Source organism: Trichosurus vulpecula, chromosome 2 (assembly GCF_011100635.1).
Source record: "Trichosurus vulpecula isolate mTriVul1 chromosome 2, mTriVul1.pri, whole genome shotgun sequence".
NCBI lineage: Eukaryota > Metazoa > Chordata > Mammalia > Diprotodontia > Phalangeridae > Trichosurus > Trichosurus vulpecula.
In genome coordinates this window covers 239,974,465-239,996,319 of record NC_050574.1, presented here as the reverse complement: position 1 = coordinate 239,996,319, position 21,855 = coordinate 239,974,465, and the positions used below count along the sequence as shown (strand labels likewise).

At 36.5% G+C, this 21,855-nt stretch overlaps 1 protein-coding gene across 1 annotated transcript in view; it reads right to left on the bottom strand.

Annotated features, from left to right (window-relative positions):
- Positions 1-5,185: 5,185 nt before the first annotated feature.
- The window catches only part of NUP35 (nucleoporin 35), a 38,556-nt gene continuing 21,886 nt past the window's right edge, over positions 5,186-21,855 (bottom strand). The window contains exons 5-9 of the mRNA XM_036745259.1: positions 11,130-11,271; positions 9,605-9,674; positions 8,197-8,325; positions 6,638-6,802; positions 5,186-5,856 (exon numbers count right to left, since the gene is read on the bottom strand). Coding sequence (XP_036601154.1) covers positions 5,779-5,856; positions 6,638-6,802; positions 8,197-8,325; positions 9,605-9,674; positions 11,130-11,271 — 584 coding nt within the window. The 3' untranslated portion in view covers positions 5,186-5,778. The remainder of the gene's footprint in view (positions 5,857-6,637; positions 6,803-8,196; positions 8,326-9,604; positions 9,675-11,129; positions 11,272-21,855) is intronic.

Below are 21,855 nucleotides of genomic sequence, written 5' to 3'. Positions count from 1 at the left end.
CACGGTAATGGCAAGCAAAGTGGGACATTTGGTTTTGCTCTTTTTTCTTTTGGAGTTCTAGTTCTTCTCAGCACTAAGGCAATCAAGTACCTTTGACTGAGTCTTGCCTTTGTTTCAGTCAAGAGTCTTTGATGACCTGCTTAAGTCACAAGAAAGCCTAAGTCACATGAGTTTGAGTCACATGGTTGTGATGCTCTCTGATCCTGAATAAGTGTGTATATGCTCTTGAGGTTAGCATTTTGCTTTGGGGCTCACTCATCAGAACATTCATGTGTTTTGGCCAGATGAGACTGGGTGGCCATTAAGGAGTACCAGCTTTGAAAACCCAGATGTTGGTGCTTCTTCCTCTGGTAACTATGTATGTATTGCTGTGGACAGTCAGAAGCCCTGTCTGCTGATTTGTTATTTGCTCTGCTTATATAATTTCTGCTTGTAATTTCTGTTTGTTTCCTCTGAAGTTCAGGGTGCTGACTTTTTCCCCTGAACTAAGTAAATGATATATGTATGTTTAATTAAAGTGAGATTGTAATTCCTTAAATTTGCTTTCCTTAGAAAAGCAGATCAAAGAACCTATGCTAGCAGCTCTCCTGGGTGCTGGTGTTATTGGCCTTACGCCTCCACAGTAGCTGCAGGTAGCATTGTTGTTATAACACACAGCCCAATAAATAGTGAAGTACCTACATTTTTATCTTGCAACTAAATGATTATTACATAGCTAACTAGTTTAACATCTCTGGCTTAAATAGCTTAAGCAAATCTAATTCCTGGGTCAAAATAATTAGCTATTGCTTGGCTCAGGAAAATTCCCTAAAGGTATCACTAACAATCACCCTCACTGGCCAGAAACCTCATCCTCAGCTCTCTACCTCCACTAGATATCTTTTAAAATTATTTTTGTGTCTATACCACCTACCTACCTACTTCATATGGCTCAGGGACAGGTATTATTTCTCTGAGCACTAATTTTGTTCATCTGTAAACTGGCAATAATAATATTTTCACTACTTACCCTCAGAAAATTGTCAAAAGGAAAAACTATAAAAATTGTTAAATACTAAAAACCACAAAGACAACAACAATGGGTCAATATATTTTACATATGTTTTATATGTTAAATCAATGATGTTCAAACTTTTTTGAAAATGCAAGTTTATCAATAATATTTAAGAATGTATCTCCAATATATGTAAATTTGTTATATAGATGTACTACTTTACTCACCCAACATACAGAAAACAAATAGAAATTTTAAAAAGTTAAAGTGTTTAAAATCTTTCATTTATGAATAGTACAAAAAAATCTTTTACTCTAATGAAAATTATCATTAATATCTAAGGTTTTGTACCATTAATAAAATGAAAAAAATTTCAAATACTGTTCACCTTTATTGCATCATTTTGAAGTATATGCTAAAATTTTATACAGATGCATTTTACTATATCAAACTGACATTTTAAAAGACAATGAGTACTTTAAAAATATTTTTCATTTGACTTGTGAATAGCAAAGGTTTTTGCTCCAATGAAAATTAATATTTAAGGTTTTGTACCATTAATAAAAATCATATATTGTTCATTTCATCTTTATTGAATCCTTTTGAAATATATATTGGAATATTATTTCGATTAATGATATTTCAGTGAGAAAAGTTATTGAAAATGCTTCACTATTTTTTGAAAATCATGGTTTAACCTTTTGTTACACATTAATTGAGAGTTCTGGTTCTGAGGTATTTGCTTCACTTTCTGGTTTTAATGGATGTGACAACTTAATCTTTCACAAAGATTTGTAGATCAAAATAGAAGAAGTTCATCATTGGATATGCTTACTGAACAATGCTCTTTTTCAATCCCAAACTCTCATCTTCCATGATGTCAATGAATTGTACTGCAAACTAAGAGGAAGGAGTTGCATTTTTATACATATTTTTAACAAATGGTTTCAAAATTTGATACTTCATTTGGAACATTTTTAAATAGATCAGAAAATTCTATTTTCCAAATATTTAAGTTGTATTAATGGTTTTTATATTTTTGGGGGGAGGGGGGAGGCAGGGCAATTGGGGTTAAGTGACTTGCCCAAGGTCACACAGCTAGTGTGTCAACTGAGGCGAGATTTGAACTCAGGTCCTCCCGACTCCAGGGCCAGTGCTCTACTCATCGTGCCACCTAGCTGCCCCTATAATAGTTTTTTTTAGAGGTGGCACATTTTTATCTTTTTTGGCAAAAAGAGCTTAGTTTTTAAATGTCTCACTAAACCATGAAGACTTTATACTATCATTAACAAACATTTCAATGTACAATATATACTTACGGTGGGTCATAATTAATGATAATGATCTTAAGTCTACTTTCAAATAGTGATAATTTCAATTTTTTGTGTGATTTTATCAGTTCTGAATAGATCGTCATTTTTGCCTCATGACATGGTTAACAAAGAATAAATATCAGAAGTACAAGTGTCATTTCTGCAATGTTTTGGTTGCTTGTGCTTGCATTATCATCTTCAATCTGCAGAATCTTTTTGGGATTATTTTTAAGCCACTAATCCTTTTGCCTCGGGTTAGTTAAAATTAGATAATGTAATCAGGAAATTCACTTAACTGTGCACACATAAATTTCAACTATTGCAATACACTAAAGTGAGCAAATGACTGAGAGTGGCACTATTCAACCCTTTATGTTATAGAATTTCAACTTCTTCCCTCAGGATACCTTACTTAACACAAGGGTAGCAGTGTAAATTAGTAATAATTGGTAAAGTTAAACATCTTATTTTTATGGAGAAAAAATTAAAAGAGAGGTTTTATTTTCTTCCCACACCCAAATGGATCATCTTGTGCACTCTGAAAACTGTTACCCTACATCAGTTAAGGAAGATTAAAATTTATTCAGTTGAATTTACCAATAAATTCACAGAAAGAGAAAGGGAAGATATAACACTTCCTAGGACATGGAATCTCTCAGTGTTCTAAAAATGTCACCTCCCGAACTAACCTCACTTGTGTGAACTTTATTCCAGCTCCTCCTCCCATCTTTTTTTCTAGTGCCAATTCACCCTCCTCCTGTAGTACATCTGGTACTGTTCTGTCATAGGCCAAATGTGGAGACTCTACTGTACTTGACAGATTTTTTTTTCCATTTTACATCTGTCTGTTATCTTCCTTCCATTTTTACCCTTAGCTGTACTTGGGATGACTATGCTTATTTGGAGCTCAAATTGTGCCTTTATGCTTGTTCTTCCCTCCATTACTTTCTATTATTTTATGGGACAATATTTTTCATATTCGGCTACTACCTTTCACAAAATCTTACAAAGAAGTTTAAAATTGTGATCTGATACTGCCCTAGGCTGCCATTTTAGCAAGATCAAGTGTTTTCTGGCCAACTTGGATTTTGAGTTCTTTTGAGGTTCTTATAGCAAATTATTAACTGATTACGCCTCTGTTATCATTGGTGTCATTGTCCTTTCTTCCATCTATTTCTCATATTGCAGCAAAAAATAACTTGTCTAAATAAGCTAGGTTGGCATTGTTTATTGGCATACCATATTTTCATCATGTTTATCCTTTCCTCTAGTTTATTAATTTTTATACTTGTTCTGAAAAGCCTTTACAATTTAGGATAACTTTCATATCAGGCAAGAACCGACCATGTCTTGTTTGAAAAAAAAAAAATCAACTTCACTTTGTGATTTCATTTGATTTTTATCATTCAGGCAACAATTCAGTACCAAGAGCTCCCCACTTTTAGTTCCCTGACCAGATGATTCCTGATTGTCTAGAACTACCTTGGTGCTTTGACAAGTGTGGGTAAACTGTAAAAGGATAAAATCATTGAGAAGACTGTTATGGGGAAACAGTAAGAGAGCAAATATACCGAGCTTCCTGATTCTTTGTCAAATTAAATAATCATGATGTAAAGACACCAGGTAATAGCTTATAGGTTACAACAGATCTCAACTATAATAACTCAATTGGTTATTCTTTTAATTTTAAAAATACTAGTCATTTTTTGCATTCTTTAGGAATATATGAAATAGAAGGAATTATTATGGTATGTATTTATATGGTCTAATATAACATTATCATCAAACAATAGATGCAATTAGCATTTAGATAATGCAAAAGAAAAACAAATCCATTCATATCTCTTAATGTTTCCTATAACAATGTCTTCTCAATGATTTTACCTTATCTATGTTTACCTATACTTGTCAAACACACAGGCAGTTCTAGACATTCAGGATCAGCTGGTCAAGGAACTGAAACTGGGCAGTTCTTCGTTCTAAATTGATCTCTGTATTGATCTTCACTGTTCTAGATAACTGAGACACAAGCTCTATGTGAACACTGAAGCTAGAGTCCGAAGCTCAATAAACAATACTTAGTAAGATTAACTTTTCTTACGACACACAGCATTGTAGTTGGGCACTAGCTTCAGACTCAGAAAGACATGTATTCAAACCAGCCAGCCAGGTATAAATATTCTTTTCTTTCAACTCCAAAGATTCTCCTGATAACTATAAGTTTCAGAAACAGGTAAGAGGGCTTTTACACAACTCCCTTCTGGTGAGATTTCACATAAGTTTTGTTATCTCTTTTTCCTCATTTCCTTTCAGCCGAAGCAAAAAAAAGAAGTCCACAAAAGACAGAATACAAGCAATAATTTCAGTCCGTTAAAACAGTCCAACAGTGTATTAAATTGCCACAAAATCTTATGCAGAGATACCGCTTCTTATTAAAGATCACAGGTTTAAAAAAAAAGATCACAGGTAAATTTTCTATATAGGAAATTCTGATTCTGGATAAACACATTGAACCCACACATATTCTTCTGATTTAAACACAGGTCTTTTGAGAGCAACAATCTGGAGCTCTTCCCATTATGCCACACTGTCTCCTCTAATACTTTCCTTTAAGGAACAACTGTGCCTTAAAAAAAGCATTACAGAAGGCAGCATAGCAAAGAGGACAATCAGAAGATCTCATCAAAACCTGATTCAGCCACTTACTTAAACCTGGGTGAACATAGGCAAATCAAAATCTCTTTAGGCCTCAGCTTCATCTATAAAATGAAGGGCCAAAGATGGACTAGTTGAACTTAAAGGTGTCTAGTTCTCTTCTAAGTCTATGATATATTACCTGACACTTATTTGTGTACAATCAACAACGTACACATCCAACGTACATAATTTGTAAAGTTTATTATTAGGAAACATGAATACAAGGTTTAAAAAGGGCTATTTCTTGTCTGAAACACACTGAATGACAATTCATGACAGGGCATATGCAGGCAACGATAAAGTATTAAATAGTATCCAAATTAAGAGGCCATAATTCAAACTGTTCAATTATATTCCATGTGTCCTGGTAGAAGTACACCATATGTCCTGGCAGGAGTACATAGTTTTCCTTCTTCATGAAGTCTATTGCCTTCAGAGAAAACAATTAAAAAGCCTCACCACAAACTCAGTTATATAACTTACAGTGAACAATGCCTTTTCTGTGACTAAGCATGCACCTATCACACCAAGCATTGTAACTTTCTATTTACAAATGTTTGAAGTTTCTTAAAATCATGTCACATCCATCATTTAAAGTGCAAGCTACAAATATGCTGTACTCCTAAAGAAAAAAAAAAGGCATTAAAAGTCTGATGTAGAGTCCAAATCCTGTCAAAAGTGGTTATACAACTAACCAAAAGGAAATAGGTAGAGCATTCCTAGCTCCAATCAGGTTTTAGTGTAACACCTTCATGGGGATTCTTTTCTATAATACTACCAACCAAACATATATTCCATTGCTTTAGACACAAGACTTTCATCTTTTCTTGGAGTTTGTCTGTCAGAAACAACCTAAAAGAAACACAGAGAAAGAGAGAAAGATCCACTATTTTAGTAAGCAATTTCTTCAAAACAATTGCATAGTAAATAATTAAACTGAAGTTATTAGTTTGCTTATTCAACAAGTATGTACTGAATGCCTATTATTCGGGAAGGCGCCATGGGGAATACAAAAACAAATGAAACATCATCCCCTAACTTTACAGAATTTGATATCTGGGCCATCATATTTTAAAAGGACTAAAATTTGGATTAGTAAAACAGAGTTCCATTGGTTTTATATCTATTATTTTTCCTACTCCACAAATAAAAATGAAACGATGAAATATATGCAGAATGAAAAATTCTCCCAGATTTTAAAAAAGGTTAAAGGACAAGCCAACAATCACTACCATTTTATTATCTTTACTGCAGATCTTTTATCTGCTACTATGATAACAGAAATAGGGCTCAACAAACTAAAATAACACTTAATTCCCTAAGGAAGGAGACAAAAATATAGAGGGTAAGGAAGGAAAGAGGGTCTTTTCATTAATCCAAATCACATTTCCAAAAAATAATATTTAAGAACATCCAATTAGTTAAATTATCTCCAACGAAAAGGAGACATGCCAAAACCATTACTTTAATCACTTTTTTGAAAACATATAGAAAAATATACATTTAGAGCTTTCAAAAAGGTTTTACTTCAATGATTTCAAATTAAGAATTCTCTTATAAACATAAGCTAAAGAAAAAATACTGTATGTATGTACAGATTAAAAAATATCCCTTTATCCAACTCATAAAATACCTGATAGTCACTAGTAGAAGCTTTATAAGCTGTAGCAAGAGGTCTCATGGTAGAAATTCTAGGAGTACTTGAAGGCTGTACAGGTGTGCCTAAGGTTTTGATTGGTGGTGTGAAGGCTGATCCTGGAGAAGATATAGTGCTTCTATCCCAGCTTTCCATAACACTCTAGAGAAAAAAAAATGCAAAGCTTGACTTAGATCATGAAGCTTAAAGGTACTTCAAGGAGTCATCTAGTCCAAATACTTCATTTTAAAGCTGAGAAACTGAGACCTTAAAATCATACAGGTAATAAATAGCAAATCTGCAGTTAATCCTAATTCCCTTGATTTATAATTCAATGCTTTTTCCATTTTATCCCTTCTTTGGTATAAACGTAAAGGCAAACATATCAATATGAAATTTTAGAGTAAGTTTTTTAATGAAATCATTAAGATGTCTGGAATATCTTACCTGGTTAAAATAAATCTTTTGAACAACTTCTGCACCAAAGTAAGCTAAGGCTGAATGGTAAAGAGCCTGGGAATCAGGAAGCCTAGGTTCTAGTAAGATTCTGCCACTAATTAGCTAACCAACCATGGTAAAAATTACCAGTCTTAATAGGTTACCATTTCTACATAAAGAGGTTCCCTTTCCTCGGTATCACAGACAATGAGGTAGAAGAAACCTCAGAGACCACCTAGTCCAATAACAATCTTACAGATGTAAAATCATCTGATCAGACTTGATGAACTCTAAAGTTTCTTCTTAAATCTATGAATCATTATATGAATTCAATCTAACAAGGTCATGGCATTTGCTAGCCAAGTGAAGATACAGTAATGCCCTACCTTCAATTAAAACAGGATTTGAAACAACCTCAATAAACCTGTAATATTGTCATAAAACCAAAAATAAGCAATAGAAGCTGCTGAAAGGCAAACTTTGCCACAAAAAAAATCTACCAACTTTGATCATTAGGAAGGATGTAGACTACATACAAATACTTTTCTCCATATACCTGTGAGGTTTTCTAATACAGATCATAAGTAGCTTAAAATAATTTTCTAATACATATCATAAGTACATAAAATGTAGTGACAACAGAAGCAAGTTAAAGAAAAGAACCTATGAAGACATTTAATATAGAAACAAATAGTCCTAAATACTCTTATCAGGCCCAGTATAATTATACTAGGGCATAGCACAATAGTCAATGTTCCTGATTTAATGAGTCATTAAGAATACATTAAATTATGTTCAGATAGGCAGATGTGTAATATGTTTAAAAGTTATTTCCATCAAAAGTAGTTAAAAATTTTTAAGTTAAAGAGGTAAGTTTCATGTGAATATAAAATACCTCAACTCCCAACATGCTAATATCACTAATAATATTATTGTTATCTTAATCTAACTTCACTACAATCCATTTTATAGTGACACAACAAGGGCATGAATGACCTACCAAAAGATAACAAAGCTACGTTAGGGGCAAAAGCAGCAAAACAAATCAAAAGAATCTTAGCTCTCAATTCAGTGGTCTTCCTATGGGCTAGGTGATATATCTTCTTTCAAAAACTTACTTTATCTATACAAGGCTTTACTCCAATCATGATGGACTCTCCAAAAATCCTTCCATCTTTGCTTAAGGCTTTCCGGGCCTGAAGTTTGGACTGATAACGAATATGCATCCAATTCCCTGTGTTAGACATCTGTACAGATTTCAGTTACAGAAAACATGAGATGGAGTCAAATAAAGCACAAATGAGACTGCATATGAGTAAAATTCCCCAATAAAAATAACAAATCAAAATCACTATCCCACAGTGCTTTATGGTTTATAAAATACATCCCTCTCAAAGCTATGTGATAGGCAATATAAGCATTATGTCTTTTAAAAGCAGGGAAATGCTAAGTTAAATGGCTTGCCCACAATCACTTGATGAGCTTCTTCTAACTCTCTGTCCCGTACAGTTTCCAGTACACTACGCTGTCCCAACAAATAACAAACATTTTTTAAAAAGAATTACAGATAATAAAAAATGTTCCTATCACAATTAGTAGTATTACACTGCTACCCTAAAAACAACAAAACTCTATTTCAAATAATTCCATGCAAACAAATGCCTTCTCCTAAATTCCATTTATGTGAGTAACAGTCTCTTTTAAGAAAGTACTAGTAAATATTTTAAGTAATGATATTTAAATCTAAGATGATGCTTAGAATAAGTATTTCCGTAATTTTGGTAGATGGATCATTATCTACAAATCCTGTGAAACAACAAAAAAAAGTAGCCTCAATTAGCTTTCCACTTTAAGAGTTCCAGTGAGGAAGTACAGGATAAGCCAGACCCATGCCTAATTCTCCTGAGTCCCCAGTCCACCTGTCAATAAACCTAGGACAATCATCAGTGATAACTGTTGTGACTTCATTTACATAATGAATTCCTGAAGAGGATACACCTTCAATCAACTGCAGATCTGCAGCTGCTCTGCCTGGGGAACTAAAAGAGTAAATGACTTGCCCAAGGTCACATAATTTGAATGTATCAGAGGCAGAACTTGAATCTGAGTCTTCCTAACTCCATGGACAGCTTCTTAATCCACTGTGCCACAACTCCTCTCAATAATACCACCTCAGGTTTACAGAGTGCTTTAAGGTTGACAGAAAGCACTTCCCTCAAAACAACCTTGAGAAGTACACACAGCAAGTATTATCATCCCCACTTTACAGACTGGGAATCTGAGGCACAGAAAGTTTAAGTAACATGCCCAGAGTCACACAGTAAATAATGCAAGCATCAGGACTCAGAACTTAAGGAAAACCTTATACCAAAAATAAAATCTTCAAAAACCTGGACAAAGAAATGGGAAAAAAGGAACGAAAACACAACCCTTCTGATTTCTCCTATCCACAATTCATCACTACTCTGTCCATCTCTTAAATTATTTCCCTCCTTTGAAATCTTTTTTTTTTTTGGTAAAACTTACCACATGTTTTAATATATTTCCATATTGTGCAAACTGAAGAAGTATATAGGAAGCAGATGCTTGAGGAAACCTGAAAGGAATAGAAACCACATTCAACACAGTATTAACAATGCAAATACCATCAATCAGTAAGCATTTATTATATCATTACCATGTGTTAGGCGTGCACCTTGTGATAGAAAGACAAAAGTAAAAGTCTACTCTCAAGAAGCTCACTAAACTCTTTGTGTGAAAAACAACTGAAAAAAAATTAAAGAGTTCCAATTGCTAAAAGCATCAAATCTAAGTAAATTCACTTTTCAACTCACAACAATTTGGTAAGAGACAAGCAACACAAAGATCTTAAGAAGAATACCTCCAATCCTTAAAGTAGAACCCCTCCTGCTACCATCAATTCCAGCTCTTCATTCTCTATCAAACACTCCAGTCTTTTTTTCCTATCTATATTTTAAGTGATTCCAAATTTATTCATGTTACAATGAGAACTTTATAATGATATTTAATTATGGCACTCAAATACGCTAACTCTTTAAAGTGTTACACAAATTGATTCAATCTAAGATTTTCACAGTACCACTGTGGTAAAGTCATGGCTCACTTAGCTAGATAAACGATTATGAATTATTTCAATTATATACTCAGATCATAAAGTTAGCAAAAAAAGGTCTCCCACTAACCAAAATATCAAGAAGTCCATGAATTAAAATACATGCATTTTGCTCATAGTAGAGTCCCTCAGGTCTTCACTCTAAGTGTATTTATTCTTATTTTAGACATAATTCTAACAGACTTCATCGTTATCAGGCCCGGTCCACAGCATATTAAAAGCAACCAGCAAACAGAAAGGAGTAAGAGAAAGGAGGAAATACATCTGCCAGAGATATTCACTTAGTCAATAAATATATATTAAGCATTGACTATGTGCTAAGTGCTGGGTATGAGATAGTCACACTAATTACAGGACAAAAGAATTACAGGACTATAAGCTGAAAGAAACACCTTCATTTTACAAATGAGGAAGTTGGGACTCAGAGACATTAAATGATCTGCCTAAGGTTGCACAGCTATTAAGTAGCAGAGGTGACATTCAAGTCCCTTGGGTCCAGGACTAACAATGCTCTTTCCATGTGCATGCTAGGTGTTACATCATATATATATATTGATATAATTGTCATAATTTTTATATCAATATTGTTGCTTCAAAATTATGTACGGAATGGAAGGAAGAAGTTACTGGAAAGTGGGCAAAATGGCTCTTTGGAATTAAGACTCAATCATAGATGAAGGGATGGTAAGTCAGACACAGTAAGAAACAAACAATAGCACATAATTCTAATCCAAATTTAAGATAAATGACTGGGGGGATACCTATTTTCCCACACTAAAAGAAGGTTATACATTCACTAATAAATTACATTAATTGCTGAATATTATTAAGACAATGAAATAAGGAAGAAGTAGTTTAGTTCTTTGCCCAAGAATAAAAAAGTTTAAGGCAGAGACCCAAATGATGAAAATTACTTACCCAAATACAGTTACCCAAGTATCATCAAGGTGATCTTCTGAAGTCAGGGAATCCCCCTGAGTATAAAAGGGATCCAACTGAGCCGGAGACAGAGTAGTCTTTCGTGGTTGACCAATATTTGCTGGACTGAACACTCCTGAACCTATTAATAAAGATAAGTTAAATTCCAATGTGATTGATTCATTTTAATTGAAATCTAACTATGTTTTAAATGAAAAATAGTATATAAAATTATTCAAAATTTATTAAAAGATAGAACTTTGACCAAAAACAAGATATTTGTGAACTTTAAAATTTGAAACTTACGGAGAACATATGGTTAAAAATAATTTTCAATGTTACTTCATAGTATTTTCATTTTTGCTAAATATGAATTACGTTCTCCATGAAGCCCTTCCTGACTATCTTCATTTTTACTATCACCATAACTTTTTAAAAAGTCAGAGGTAACTAGAGAGCACAACTAGATCTAGGCAGCAGTGATACCTTGTCTGAGGATCCTAAAGCTTCTCAGCCATCACTGTACCTATTCTAGTTCAGGGTCCAGGTTCTACTCCCTGCACATACTCAAGAGGAAAGAAAAACAACGGACAGGGGCAATGAATTAATCCTATGGTTCTCTTATCCTTTTGCTTTTTTTTTCCTTGAAGAGTGAAAAATCCACCTGACTCCCAAATGTGGGGGCTTGCTATTAGATTTAAAACAAATTTGTTGCATTCTGATGCAATGCTGTGCACATTATTCAACAAGAATTTATTTATTAAGAGGTTACTCCTTGCAAATCACCAGACAAGATATAAAGATAAGTAAGACATAATACCTACTCTAAAAAAGGTTACAATACAGAAAGGATAAAACATACAAATAAATAAGCATAATACAGTAAGATCATAAGAAGAATACAAATGAAGGAGAGATATGTAAGAAGAATACAATAAAGTAGAGATGACTTCTAAGTAGGATCAAAGAAACTGGAGATAGGAAAAACTTCAAAGGTCACGTAGACCTACTCCCTCATTTTACAGAAGAGGAAACAGACACCCAGAAGGCTCAAGTGACTTGCCCAAGGTCATACAAGTAGTAAGTAGTAGTGCTAGAATTTGAATCCAGGCCCTCTGGCTCCAAATCCAGCACTGCTTCTTTAGCACCAGGGAAGATTCCATGACGGAGTTGGCACTGAGTTGGTTTTGAGGATTCAGGAGAAGGTCGACAGGCAAAAAAATCACTTAAGCAAAGGCAAAGGACTGTGAAAGGATTTTCACAAGGATTGTGAAAACTTCAATTTGACTAAAAAAGAATATGAGGGAAAGGGGTAGAAAGAAATAAGGATAGAAAGCCTGGTTACAATCAGTACAACGCTTTGAATGTAAAGGCTAAGGAATAGGGACCATGTTCAATAGACAATGTGATCTGATCACTATTTCCCTGGGGAGGAAAAGAAAACAGGTGATGATGTATGTTAAGGATTTCATGGGCTCACGCAGAGAAGCTGGATTAAACATGTTCTGCTTGACCAAAAAAGGAAAGAAGACAGAAGCAACAGGTGGCAGCTGAAAACAATTAAAATTAGGCTTAAGGTGAGGGAAAACTTCCTGACAATTAGAGATCTTCAAATGTGAAATGTACTGTTTTGGGCAGTAGTGAGTTCCCTCCCCCTAACCCACAGACTTGAGGTATAAAAGTAAACATACCCCTTTTGTCAGGTATGTTGCAGATAGTTTCATATGCAGGTACAGGTTGGATTAGATGGCCTCTCAGATTCTTTCCAACTGGGAGATTCTGTGATCAAGACCTGTACATTAGGAAGTGTTGCTTCTGTCTGTGATACACAGCATAGATTCATGGAAGGAGAAAGGATATGGAAAGTTTTGTTAGAAGACAACTGCAAAAGCCCAGGAGAAAAGTCATCTGTATCAGAATTAGAAAGGTACAACGTACTGGTAATGATGGGGACAAATGTGAGCCACACTGAGGAGGCAGAATGAATAGAACTTGGCAACTAATTGGGTGTGGGGAACAATGAAGTGGGAAAAGTCACAGAAGATTACAATGTTGAAAACATGGGTAACTAAAAGACTGGTAGTACTACTAACAAAATTAATAAAATCAGGAAATATAGCAGAGTTAGGAAAAAAGAAATGATATTTGGAGTTTGAGGTACTCTTAAATACTAAAGGAAAAAAACACATACAGTGACAATGAGATAGTCCAAAAAACCTCTATGGTTTTATGTATGAGCCTAGCCTTTTTTGCAACAAGCTGTCTCCTTAAGTTCCCTAAAATACTCTTAACCTCCCAACTGGTCAGTCTGTTCACTTACCATACACTGTTAAGGAACGTTAAGGGGTCCCCTGAACTTGTCTTTTTGAGTTGCCATATTTTCCAGAAACACTGGACCTAGAGTATGCAGGAGGCCCTGAATGTGTCAAGGAAGAAGCCTCCCCCGCCCCAGCTGACATAATTTGTTGTTTGCATCTCAAACTGGATTCCCTGTATGTCCTTGGGAGTCAAGACAGATGCCAGTCAGTCTGCACTAGGCTGAGAAAGCGCTTGCACAGCTGGGACCCTTGTAGACAAGCAGACCATCATATTTTCATAGTCTAGCAGTTTCTAAGGGAAAAGAACGACATTTTTTGAACACTGCCTTGCTCTGCCCCTTCAGGAGGGGTTTTGTCCTTTTCCCACCATTACTGTACCTACCCCCCTCCCATGCCACACCCCTTTAGGTAAATTTATGTTTTCTCCTCCTCCCTTTGTTGTACTGTCATAAGCATACAAACTTCTGCATGGACTGTGAACCCCTTCAGTTATGCATGCATGTTCATTTCTCTTATAATAAGCCTAGTTTTCACGTAAGTTTCATGAAGTTGCGAATGCCTGTTAACAATAAAACAGTTCTCACTTTATATAAATTCACAGTATGCAAATTTGACTTTATGTAAAGAATTTTGAAAGAACACTGCTTTTTCCAAAAAAAAAACCCTACATTAACCTATGCTCTCTCTCTGTCTCTCTGTTCCTGCCCCTCAGTTTGGTGCTCTGTGGCCTCCCAGCCCCACCCCCTGCACCCCTCAAAAAAAGCCTCCAAGTGTAAGCAAAAGAACAGTTGCTCAGAGACTACCACCTCCAGATGAGGGGCTTGGTTTGAGACCTCCAGGACCTCACCAAGTGAAGAGACCTTTGTCCAGATTCACCCACCTGCCTGCATGTCCAGCTCATGGGTCTGTCTTCCCTCAGGCCCTCAAGTATTCTGTTTGTCCCTTGCCCCACATGTTGTCCAGCCTCTCCTCTCTGTGTCCATGTCCAGCCCCCACATGTTTTGCCTCCCAGTTCCAGCCAGGCCCCTGTGTGTTCCTCCTCTTACTTCGCTTCTCTGTCCCCAGTCCCCACGTGTCCTTGAACCCTTGTTCCGGCCCCTCCATGGGAACACAACCCCCTTCCTGCTTTCCTCCCTTCCCCCCCACATGGCAAATTCACATCAGATAAAAATTGCTTTATGTACAGGTCTGTGGAACTGACTACTTACATAAAGTGAGAACTGTCTGTACCTCCACTGCACCTCACCTACACAAACACATAGTCACATTTCTGATCTTGCCAAGACCAAAAAGAACCACACTTCCATGATCAAAAACTCTGAAATTTCTTTAACCAATCACACCCTCCTAACATTTCATCTTTCCCTGACTTAACTCTTCTGCAAACCTATTCTTTAAACTCAAAATTAATTAATGGCAATCTCTCTACTCAATACTTCACCAGGCAACCACTTCTTGTTCTGTCTGGACTCTCCCTCCCTCCTAACCTCAACTTCTTAATGAAGTGATTTAATTCTTCACTATTCTCTACTCTTGAATCCCTTGTCCTATCAACCCTTAAGCCTTGTGAATCCCCAACTCTAAGATTATTCCTATCTCCTCCAAATGAATGGAGGCTCCATGGGTCTAATTATCAACTCTTTGCTGCTAACTCTCAAAACTACAGCTCCAGGGCAGCTAGGTGGCGCAGTACGTAGAGCACCAGGCCTGGAGTCAGGAGGACCTGAGTTCAAATTTGACCTCAGACACATTTCCTAGCTGTGTAACCTTGGGCAAGTCACTTAATCACAATTGCCCTGCCTTCCCCCCTGCAAAAAAAAAAAAAAACCCTACAGATCCAGCCTCAGCCTTCTCCCCTGTGGATGTCCTGGAGACATACTAAATTTAACATGCTCAAAACTGAACCAAACCCCACCCTCTTCCAAACTTCCCTATTTCTACCAAAAGCACAACCATTCTTCCAATCTCCCAAGTTTAAAACTGCGTCGTTATCATCAACTTCTCAGTCTTCCTCACCCCATATATCCAATCAATTGCCAATTTTGGCATTTCTACCTCCACAATACCTCATATCTAATCTTTTCTTTCTACTCAAACAGCTATCACCTTAATTCAAGTCCTCATCACCACTCACCTAAATTATTTCAATGGCTTCCTTGTTTCAAGTCTCTCCCCATTCTACCTCAACTTACAAATAGTTAACAAAGTAATTTTCCTTAAATATGGATCTAATCATGTCACTCCTCTACCCAATAAACCCCAGTGGTTCCCTATAACCTTTCGGATGAAATATAAATTTGTTTAGTTTTTAAAACCTTGGCCCCAACCTTTTCAACACCACTGTACATCACTTCCCCTACTCTGCCCACCCACACCAACACCCTCTGATCTGGCTTTTTCTGTGTTCTTCATACATAGCCTTCCAATCCCCATCTCTAACTCCACCTCCCATCTCTATGCCTTTGAATTAGCTTTCTCCCATGCCAGAATGTATCTTATTCCTTCACCTCCACCTCACAGAATCCCTCTGTTGCATCTAATGCACTTCAAGGACCACCTTCTAGCCTTTTACTGATCTCAACAGCTGCTAGTGCCTTCTCTCTCCAACTACACTGAATTTAGCTTTCTATTTATTCTCTTTATATTTATACATGAACTTGTATCCCCTGTAAACTCCTTGAGAACAGAAACTTTCATTCTTTATATTTATATTCCTAGAACCTAGCTCAGTGCCTGGTAGAGAGTTGGTACATGATAAATGCTTGTTGATTGTTCACCCCAAAGAAACTTGAGGGATGAAAGTGGCCTTCAGGTATCTGAAAGGCTGCTGTGTGGAATCATGAATGAGCTTCATTTTGCTGGGCCTATGAGGGCAAAAGTAGGAACAATAGGTTAGGAGTCGCAAAGGAGAAAATTTAAGCTTGCTGTTGGGAAAAAAAAAACCAAAAAACCTAGAATTAACCAAAAATAGAATGAACTGCCTATGAGGGCAAAAGTAGGAACAATGGGTTAGGAGTTACAAAGGAGAAAATTTAAGCTTGCTGTTGGGAAAAAAAAAACCTAGAGTTACCCGAAAATAGAATGCACTGCCTTGAAATATAGTGTGTTCCTCCTCAAAGGAGATCATCAAGCAAAGTTCAGATGAAAACTTACTGGGTACATTATAATGAGAATTTCTTTTCAGGCAAGGGTTGGAACAAGATGACTGTGGAAGTCTCTTCAAACTCTCAAATTCTGTTATTCTCTGATCTAAAATCACAGGTCTTTAATTTACTGACATTCCTTTAAAACACTATCATGATGATACTGAGTATGAAAAATTTAGAGAATGAAAAATACACATAAACAAAAGTTCCTACAAGAGTCATGCTTCTAATTTATAGAAAACAGGAAAGGTATTTTACTCTAAAATTTAAAAGTCAATTAAAATATCCAAGTACTATATTAATAAACTAAAAAAAAGCAATATTTAGCTGTACTATATTTTGTAATGACCCTCAAGAAGGCTCAAAGTTAGAGGGCCATTATGACTTTTAAAAATAAATCAAAATCAAAGTTCAAATGAATAAGCAGTCTTACTACTGCCCTGTCAACTACTCTGAAAAATATAATTACTTATACATAATCTAAAACCATTTACATAACTTTAACATAATTGCTTTTTAAAAAAATGTTTTAATTGCTTCACTGATTCTACATCCTTTCAATCAGACCTTCTGGTATACACACGCTATGCTTTATAGAAGCTGAAAATTAAGCATACCTATTTACAAACCACATTAAATTGGACAGTAATGTGTCTCTCTTGATAAATCATAACTTAAACACCCTTTACAAGATCAAACTAAAGCAGAAGGCAAAGGACCAATTCATGAAAATGAGGTATTTTTAAAAATTCATTTGAAATAGCAGATTGAATTATTTTAAAATCAGGACTACTGACTTAAAAGTCAGGTAGTCAATAAACATTTATTAAGCACCTACTGTGTGCCAGGAGATACAAAAAGGGCGAAAGACAACTCCTGCCCTCAAGGAGCTCACAATCTAATGGGTGAGACAACAAGAAAACAAGTAGAGTACAAACAAGCTATATGTAAGCTAAATAGGAAATTATTAAAGAAGAGAAGTCACTAGAATTTAGAGGGGTTGGGAAAGGCCTCCTATAGAAGAAGAGATTTTAGTTTAGATAGGACTAAGAGGAAGCCAAGGAAGCCAGTAGGCAGAGATGAGGAGGGAAAGCCTTCTAGGCATGAAGCTGGCTAGTATAATTAATCAATTTATGAAACCACATAAAGAGAAGTCAACATCCTCTGCATAATAATAGTGCAAGGGAAAAAAAAAGGGATCAAAATGGACTAAGCTGCCCTAAGAAATCAGTTAACTTCTAAACCTTAAGTTAGATATAACAAAAGCCTATAAGATACATACAACTACAAGTACTCCCTAACTTAAGATTTTTTTTTACATAACAATAACGAGTAAAGCCTAGTTCCCTATATTACTTTCTTGCCATGAATTAGGTGACCTTCATCAAAACTGGCAAGAGAAGGGTTGTCAATGTGTTCCCAGTACAACATCATTCACTTACCATTTTGCCCTAGAAACAATGGTAGTTCCCAGTTTAATTCCCAAACCACAAAGCATACTGCATTTGTAATGAAACTGTGGAAAAAGCACAGGGTATAGATAGAATCAGAGGAAATAAGTTCTCTACTATTTACTACCTGTGTGAATTTGGAATGCTTGTTTGACCTCTTGGAGTTTCAGTTTCCTCATAAGGGAGTGTTTCACAGATAACACAAAGGAGGCCCTGGAGTTTCTGGACTCCAGTCTCTAACAGATTCACTCTTGATTTGGTCATACAGGAAGGACGGGAAGACAGCTTCAGAGTTAATAATCTTACTTTATTCTAGTCTAGTCTTCTCAGAATGATTGCTGATAATGGGAGCACTAACTCCTACAGCATTCCCTAATCACCCTTCTCAAAGGGGCCAGAAAGGGGGGGGGGGGGGTAACTACCCCTAACGTCTCAATGGGGTCAATCAAGACAGGTATAACTTTTGTATTCCCCTAAATCCCCTCTACCCTTGATGGAGGCCAGTAAAGGCACACACAGATTCCCCTATGTGTTTCCTGTGGACTCCCCACTCACTGACCAATGCCCACTTGATTAATAGGGCAACAAAGAAGGCATCTTGCCAACATTATGCTCACAGGATAACTTTAGTCATTCTGCACAAGCATAGTAAATATCAATTATGTCACCCCCATATCTCATAGCACAGTCACAATCTATCACTATGATTCTAGGAATTACTATCTAGGATCCTTGGGGTTATTCTGGGAGTTATTAGATATCTAACACCTGGAATCTAGACATTGCCATGGCCATGGATCCTGAGAAAATGAACTCTAAAAAGGATAACAAAATCCTCCTTAATTACACTGGGAGTTAAACTTGATTACCTCTGAGGTCCCTTTTAGCTCTAAGTTTAACATCCTATTACTGTGTGTTTCTACTAAGGTTAAAAAGCCTGGGGGGTGGAGCCAAGATGGGGGCTGGAAAGCAGGGACTTGCTTAAACTCTCCCCCAGGTCCTTCCAAACACCTATAAAAAATGGCTCTGAACAAATTCTAGAGCTGCAGAACCCACGATATAGCAGAGGGAAGCAGGGCTCCAGCCCAGGACAGCCTGGAAGGTTACTGGGAAGGGTCTAGATGGCATGGAGCTGGGAGCGGAGCATAGCAGAGCCCAGCTTGGGCCACACCAGGACCAACCAGACCGGGAGCTGGGTGGAACAGGCCCTAGCGCCCTGAATCAGTAAGCTGTGGCAGTTACCAGACTTCTCAAATCACAAATGCCAAAGACAACAGAGCAGATCAGTGGGAAAAACTGCTGGAACAGAGTGAAAGGAGTTTATAGTTCTGCCTCCTCCCTGGGGGCAGCAGAGGTGGTACAGCTGAGGCTGCTACCAGAGCTGCAGCTGCAGTTGCTTCTGGCCCCAGGCCTACCTGGTGGGAGGAATTAAGCTTCGAATTAGAGAGAGGGAGTGCAAAGCTTGCTTTGACCTGCCTGGATCTGGGCCCCAATCCTGGTTGGCCGTTTTTGGGGGAGAAGAAGTGCTGGTGTGGCAGAGCTTGCTGTATAGTAGCTCTGAAAACAGCAGTGCAGCCCCTCAAGCTTGGGACAAAGTACTCTCTACTCTATAAGCAATCGTACCCCGACAAAAAGCTCAAGGATCAAGTAGTTGGCTGGGAACATGAACAGGGAGTGAAAATGGTCTCAGATTCAGACTCAGTCAGACTTTGGAATCTTTTTTTGGTGACAAAGAAGACCAAAACATACAACCAGAAGTCAACAAAGTCAAAGAGCCTACATCAAAAGTCTCCAAGAAAAATATGAATTGGTCTCAGGCCACAGAAGAGCTCAAAAAGGATTTGGAAAACAATGTGAAATAACTCATTGGAAAAACCACTGACCTGGAAAATAGATCCAGGAGAGATAATTTAAAAATTATTGGACTACCTGAAAGCCATGATCAAAAAAAGAGCCTAGATATCATCTTTCAAGAAATTATCAAGGAGAACTGCCCTGATATTCTAGAGCCAGAGGGTAAAATAGAAATTGAAAGAATCCACTGATCACCTCCTGAAAAGATCCCAAAAAGAAAACTCCTAGGAATATTGTCGCCAAATTCCAGAGCTCCTAGATCAAGGAGAAAATACTGCAAGCAGCCAGAAAGAAACAATTTGAGTACTGTGGAAACACAATCAGGGAAACACAATCAGGATAACACAAGATCTAGCACCTTCTACATTAAGGGATCGAAAGGCTTGGAATATGATATTCTGGAGGTCAACGGAGCTAGGATTAAAACCAAGAATCACCTACCAGCAAAACTGAGTATCATGCGCCAATGCAAAATATGAACTTTCAATAACATAGAGGACTTTCAAGCTTTCTCAGTGAAAAGATCAGAGCTGAATAGAAAATTTGACTTTCAAACACAAGAATCAAGAGAAGCATGAAATAGTAAACAAGAAAGAGAAATCATAAGGGATTTACTAAAATTGAACTGTTTTGTTTACATTCCTACATGGAAAGATGATGTGTGTAATTCATGAGACCTCAGTATTAGGGTAGCTGAAGGGAATATACATATACATACTTCTACAGCACTCAAAAGGCTTGCAAAGAGCTTTCTTCACAAAAGCCTTGGGAAGTACATGTGGCAATATGTATTATCCTCATTTTATAGAAGTGAAAAAGAACCATGGCTCAATGAGGTGAAACTGATTCATCAAAGGTCAAGAAGGAACTAAGTGTCAGAGCCAAAATTCAAGCTCAGATCTGACTTCAAATCCAGTACACTTTTCATTGAGTGATATACTATACCTTCACTGAAAGTCTTTTCCCAATTCCCAAATCTACCCAGAGTGAAGCAAGGATACCCACTTTCCCCACTATTATTGGATATAGTTTTGAAAATGTTAGCAATAGCAATAAGACAAGAGAAACGAATTAAAGAAATAAAGAGAGGTAAAGAGAAGATTAAACTATCCTTGTTTGCTAATGATATGACGGTTCACTTGGAAAACACTAGGGAATCAGCAAAGATATTGAGACAATTGCTTCAGCAAAGTTGTAGGCTCCAAAATCATTAAAAAAATCAACAGCATTTCTAAATAATAATAATAACAAAAAACAAAAAGCAATAACAGAAAGAGAAGTCCCATTGCACATAACTACAAGATGCATAAAATATCTATGGATTGAAAAGCACGCCAAAGACTTGTATGGTTTAAATTATATCACATTCCTTAAAGAGATAAAGAACAACTTAAACAGTGGAAGGAACAGTCAGTGCTCACTGCTAGGTCATGCCAATATAATAAAAATGACAATACTACCAAAATCAATCTACGCTTTTATTGCTCTACTAAACAAATCTATTAATCATGGGGATACTTTACAGAACTTGATAAAGTAATAACAAAGTTCATTTGGAAAAACAAAAGATCTAGAATATTGAGGGAAATGATGAAAAGATAAAGGGGAAACAGCACTTCCAGATGTCAAGTGATATTATAAAGCAGCAGTTATCAAAACCATCTGGTACTGGTTAAAGAATAGAAAAGATAGATCAATGGAAGAGATTAGACAAGGAAGATTCAGAAACAATACAACTAGTCCAAGTCATACATGAAAAAAATACACCCCATAACATACCAAACAAGTAGCCATTTCTGCTTGAAAACATCTAACGACAGGGAAACCCATCATTTCAACTCATGACACTTTGGGAATTTTCTCCTTAAACCAAGCCTAAATTTATCTCTCTGTATCTTCCACCCACTGTTCCTGGTTCTTCCTTCTGGAGCAGAACAGAATTAGTCTAATTCCCTTT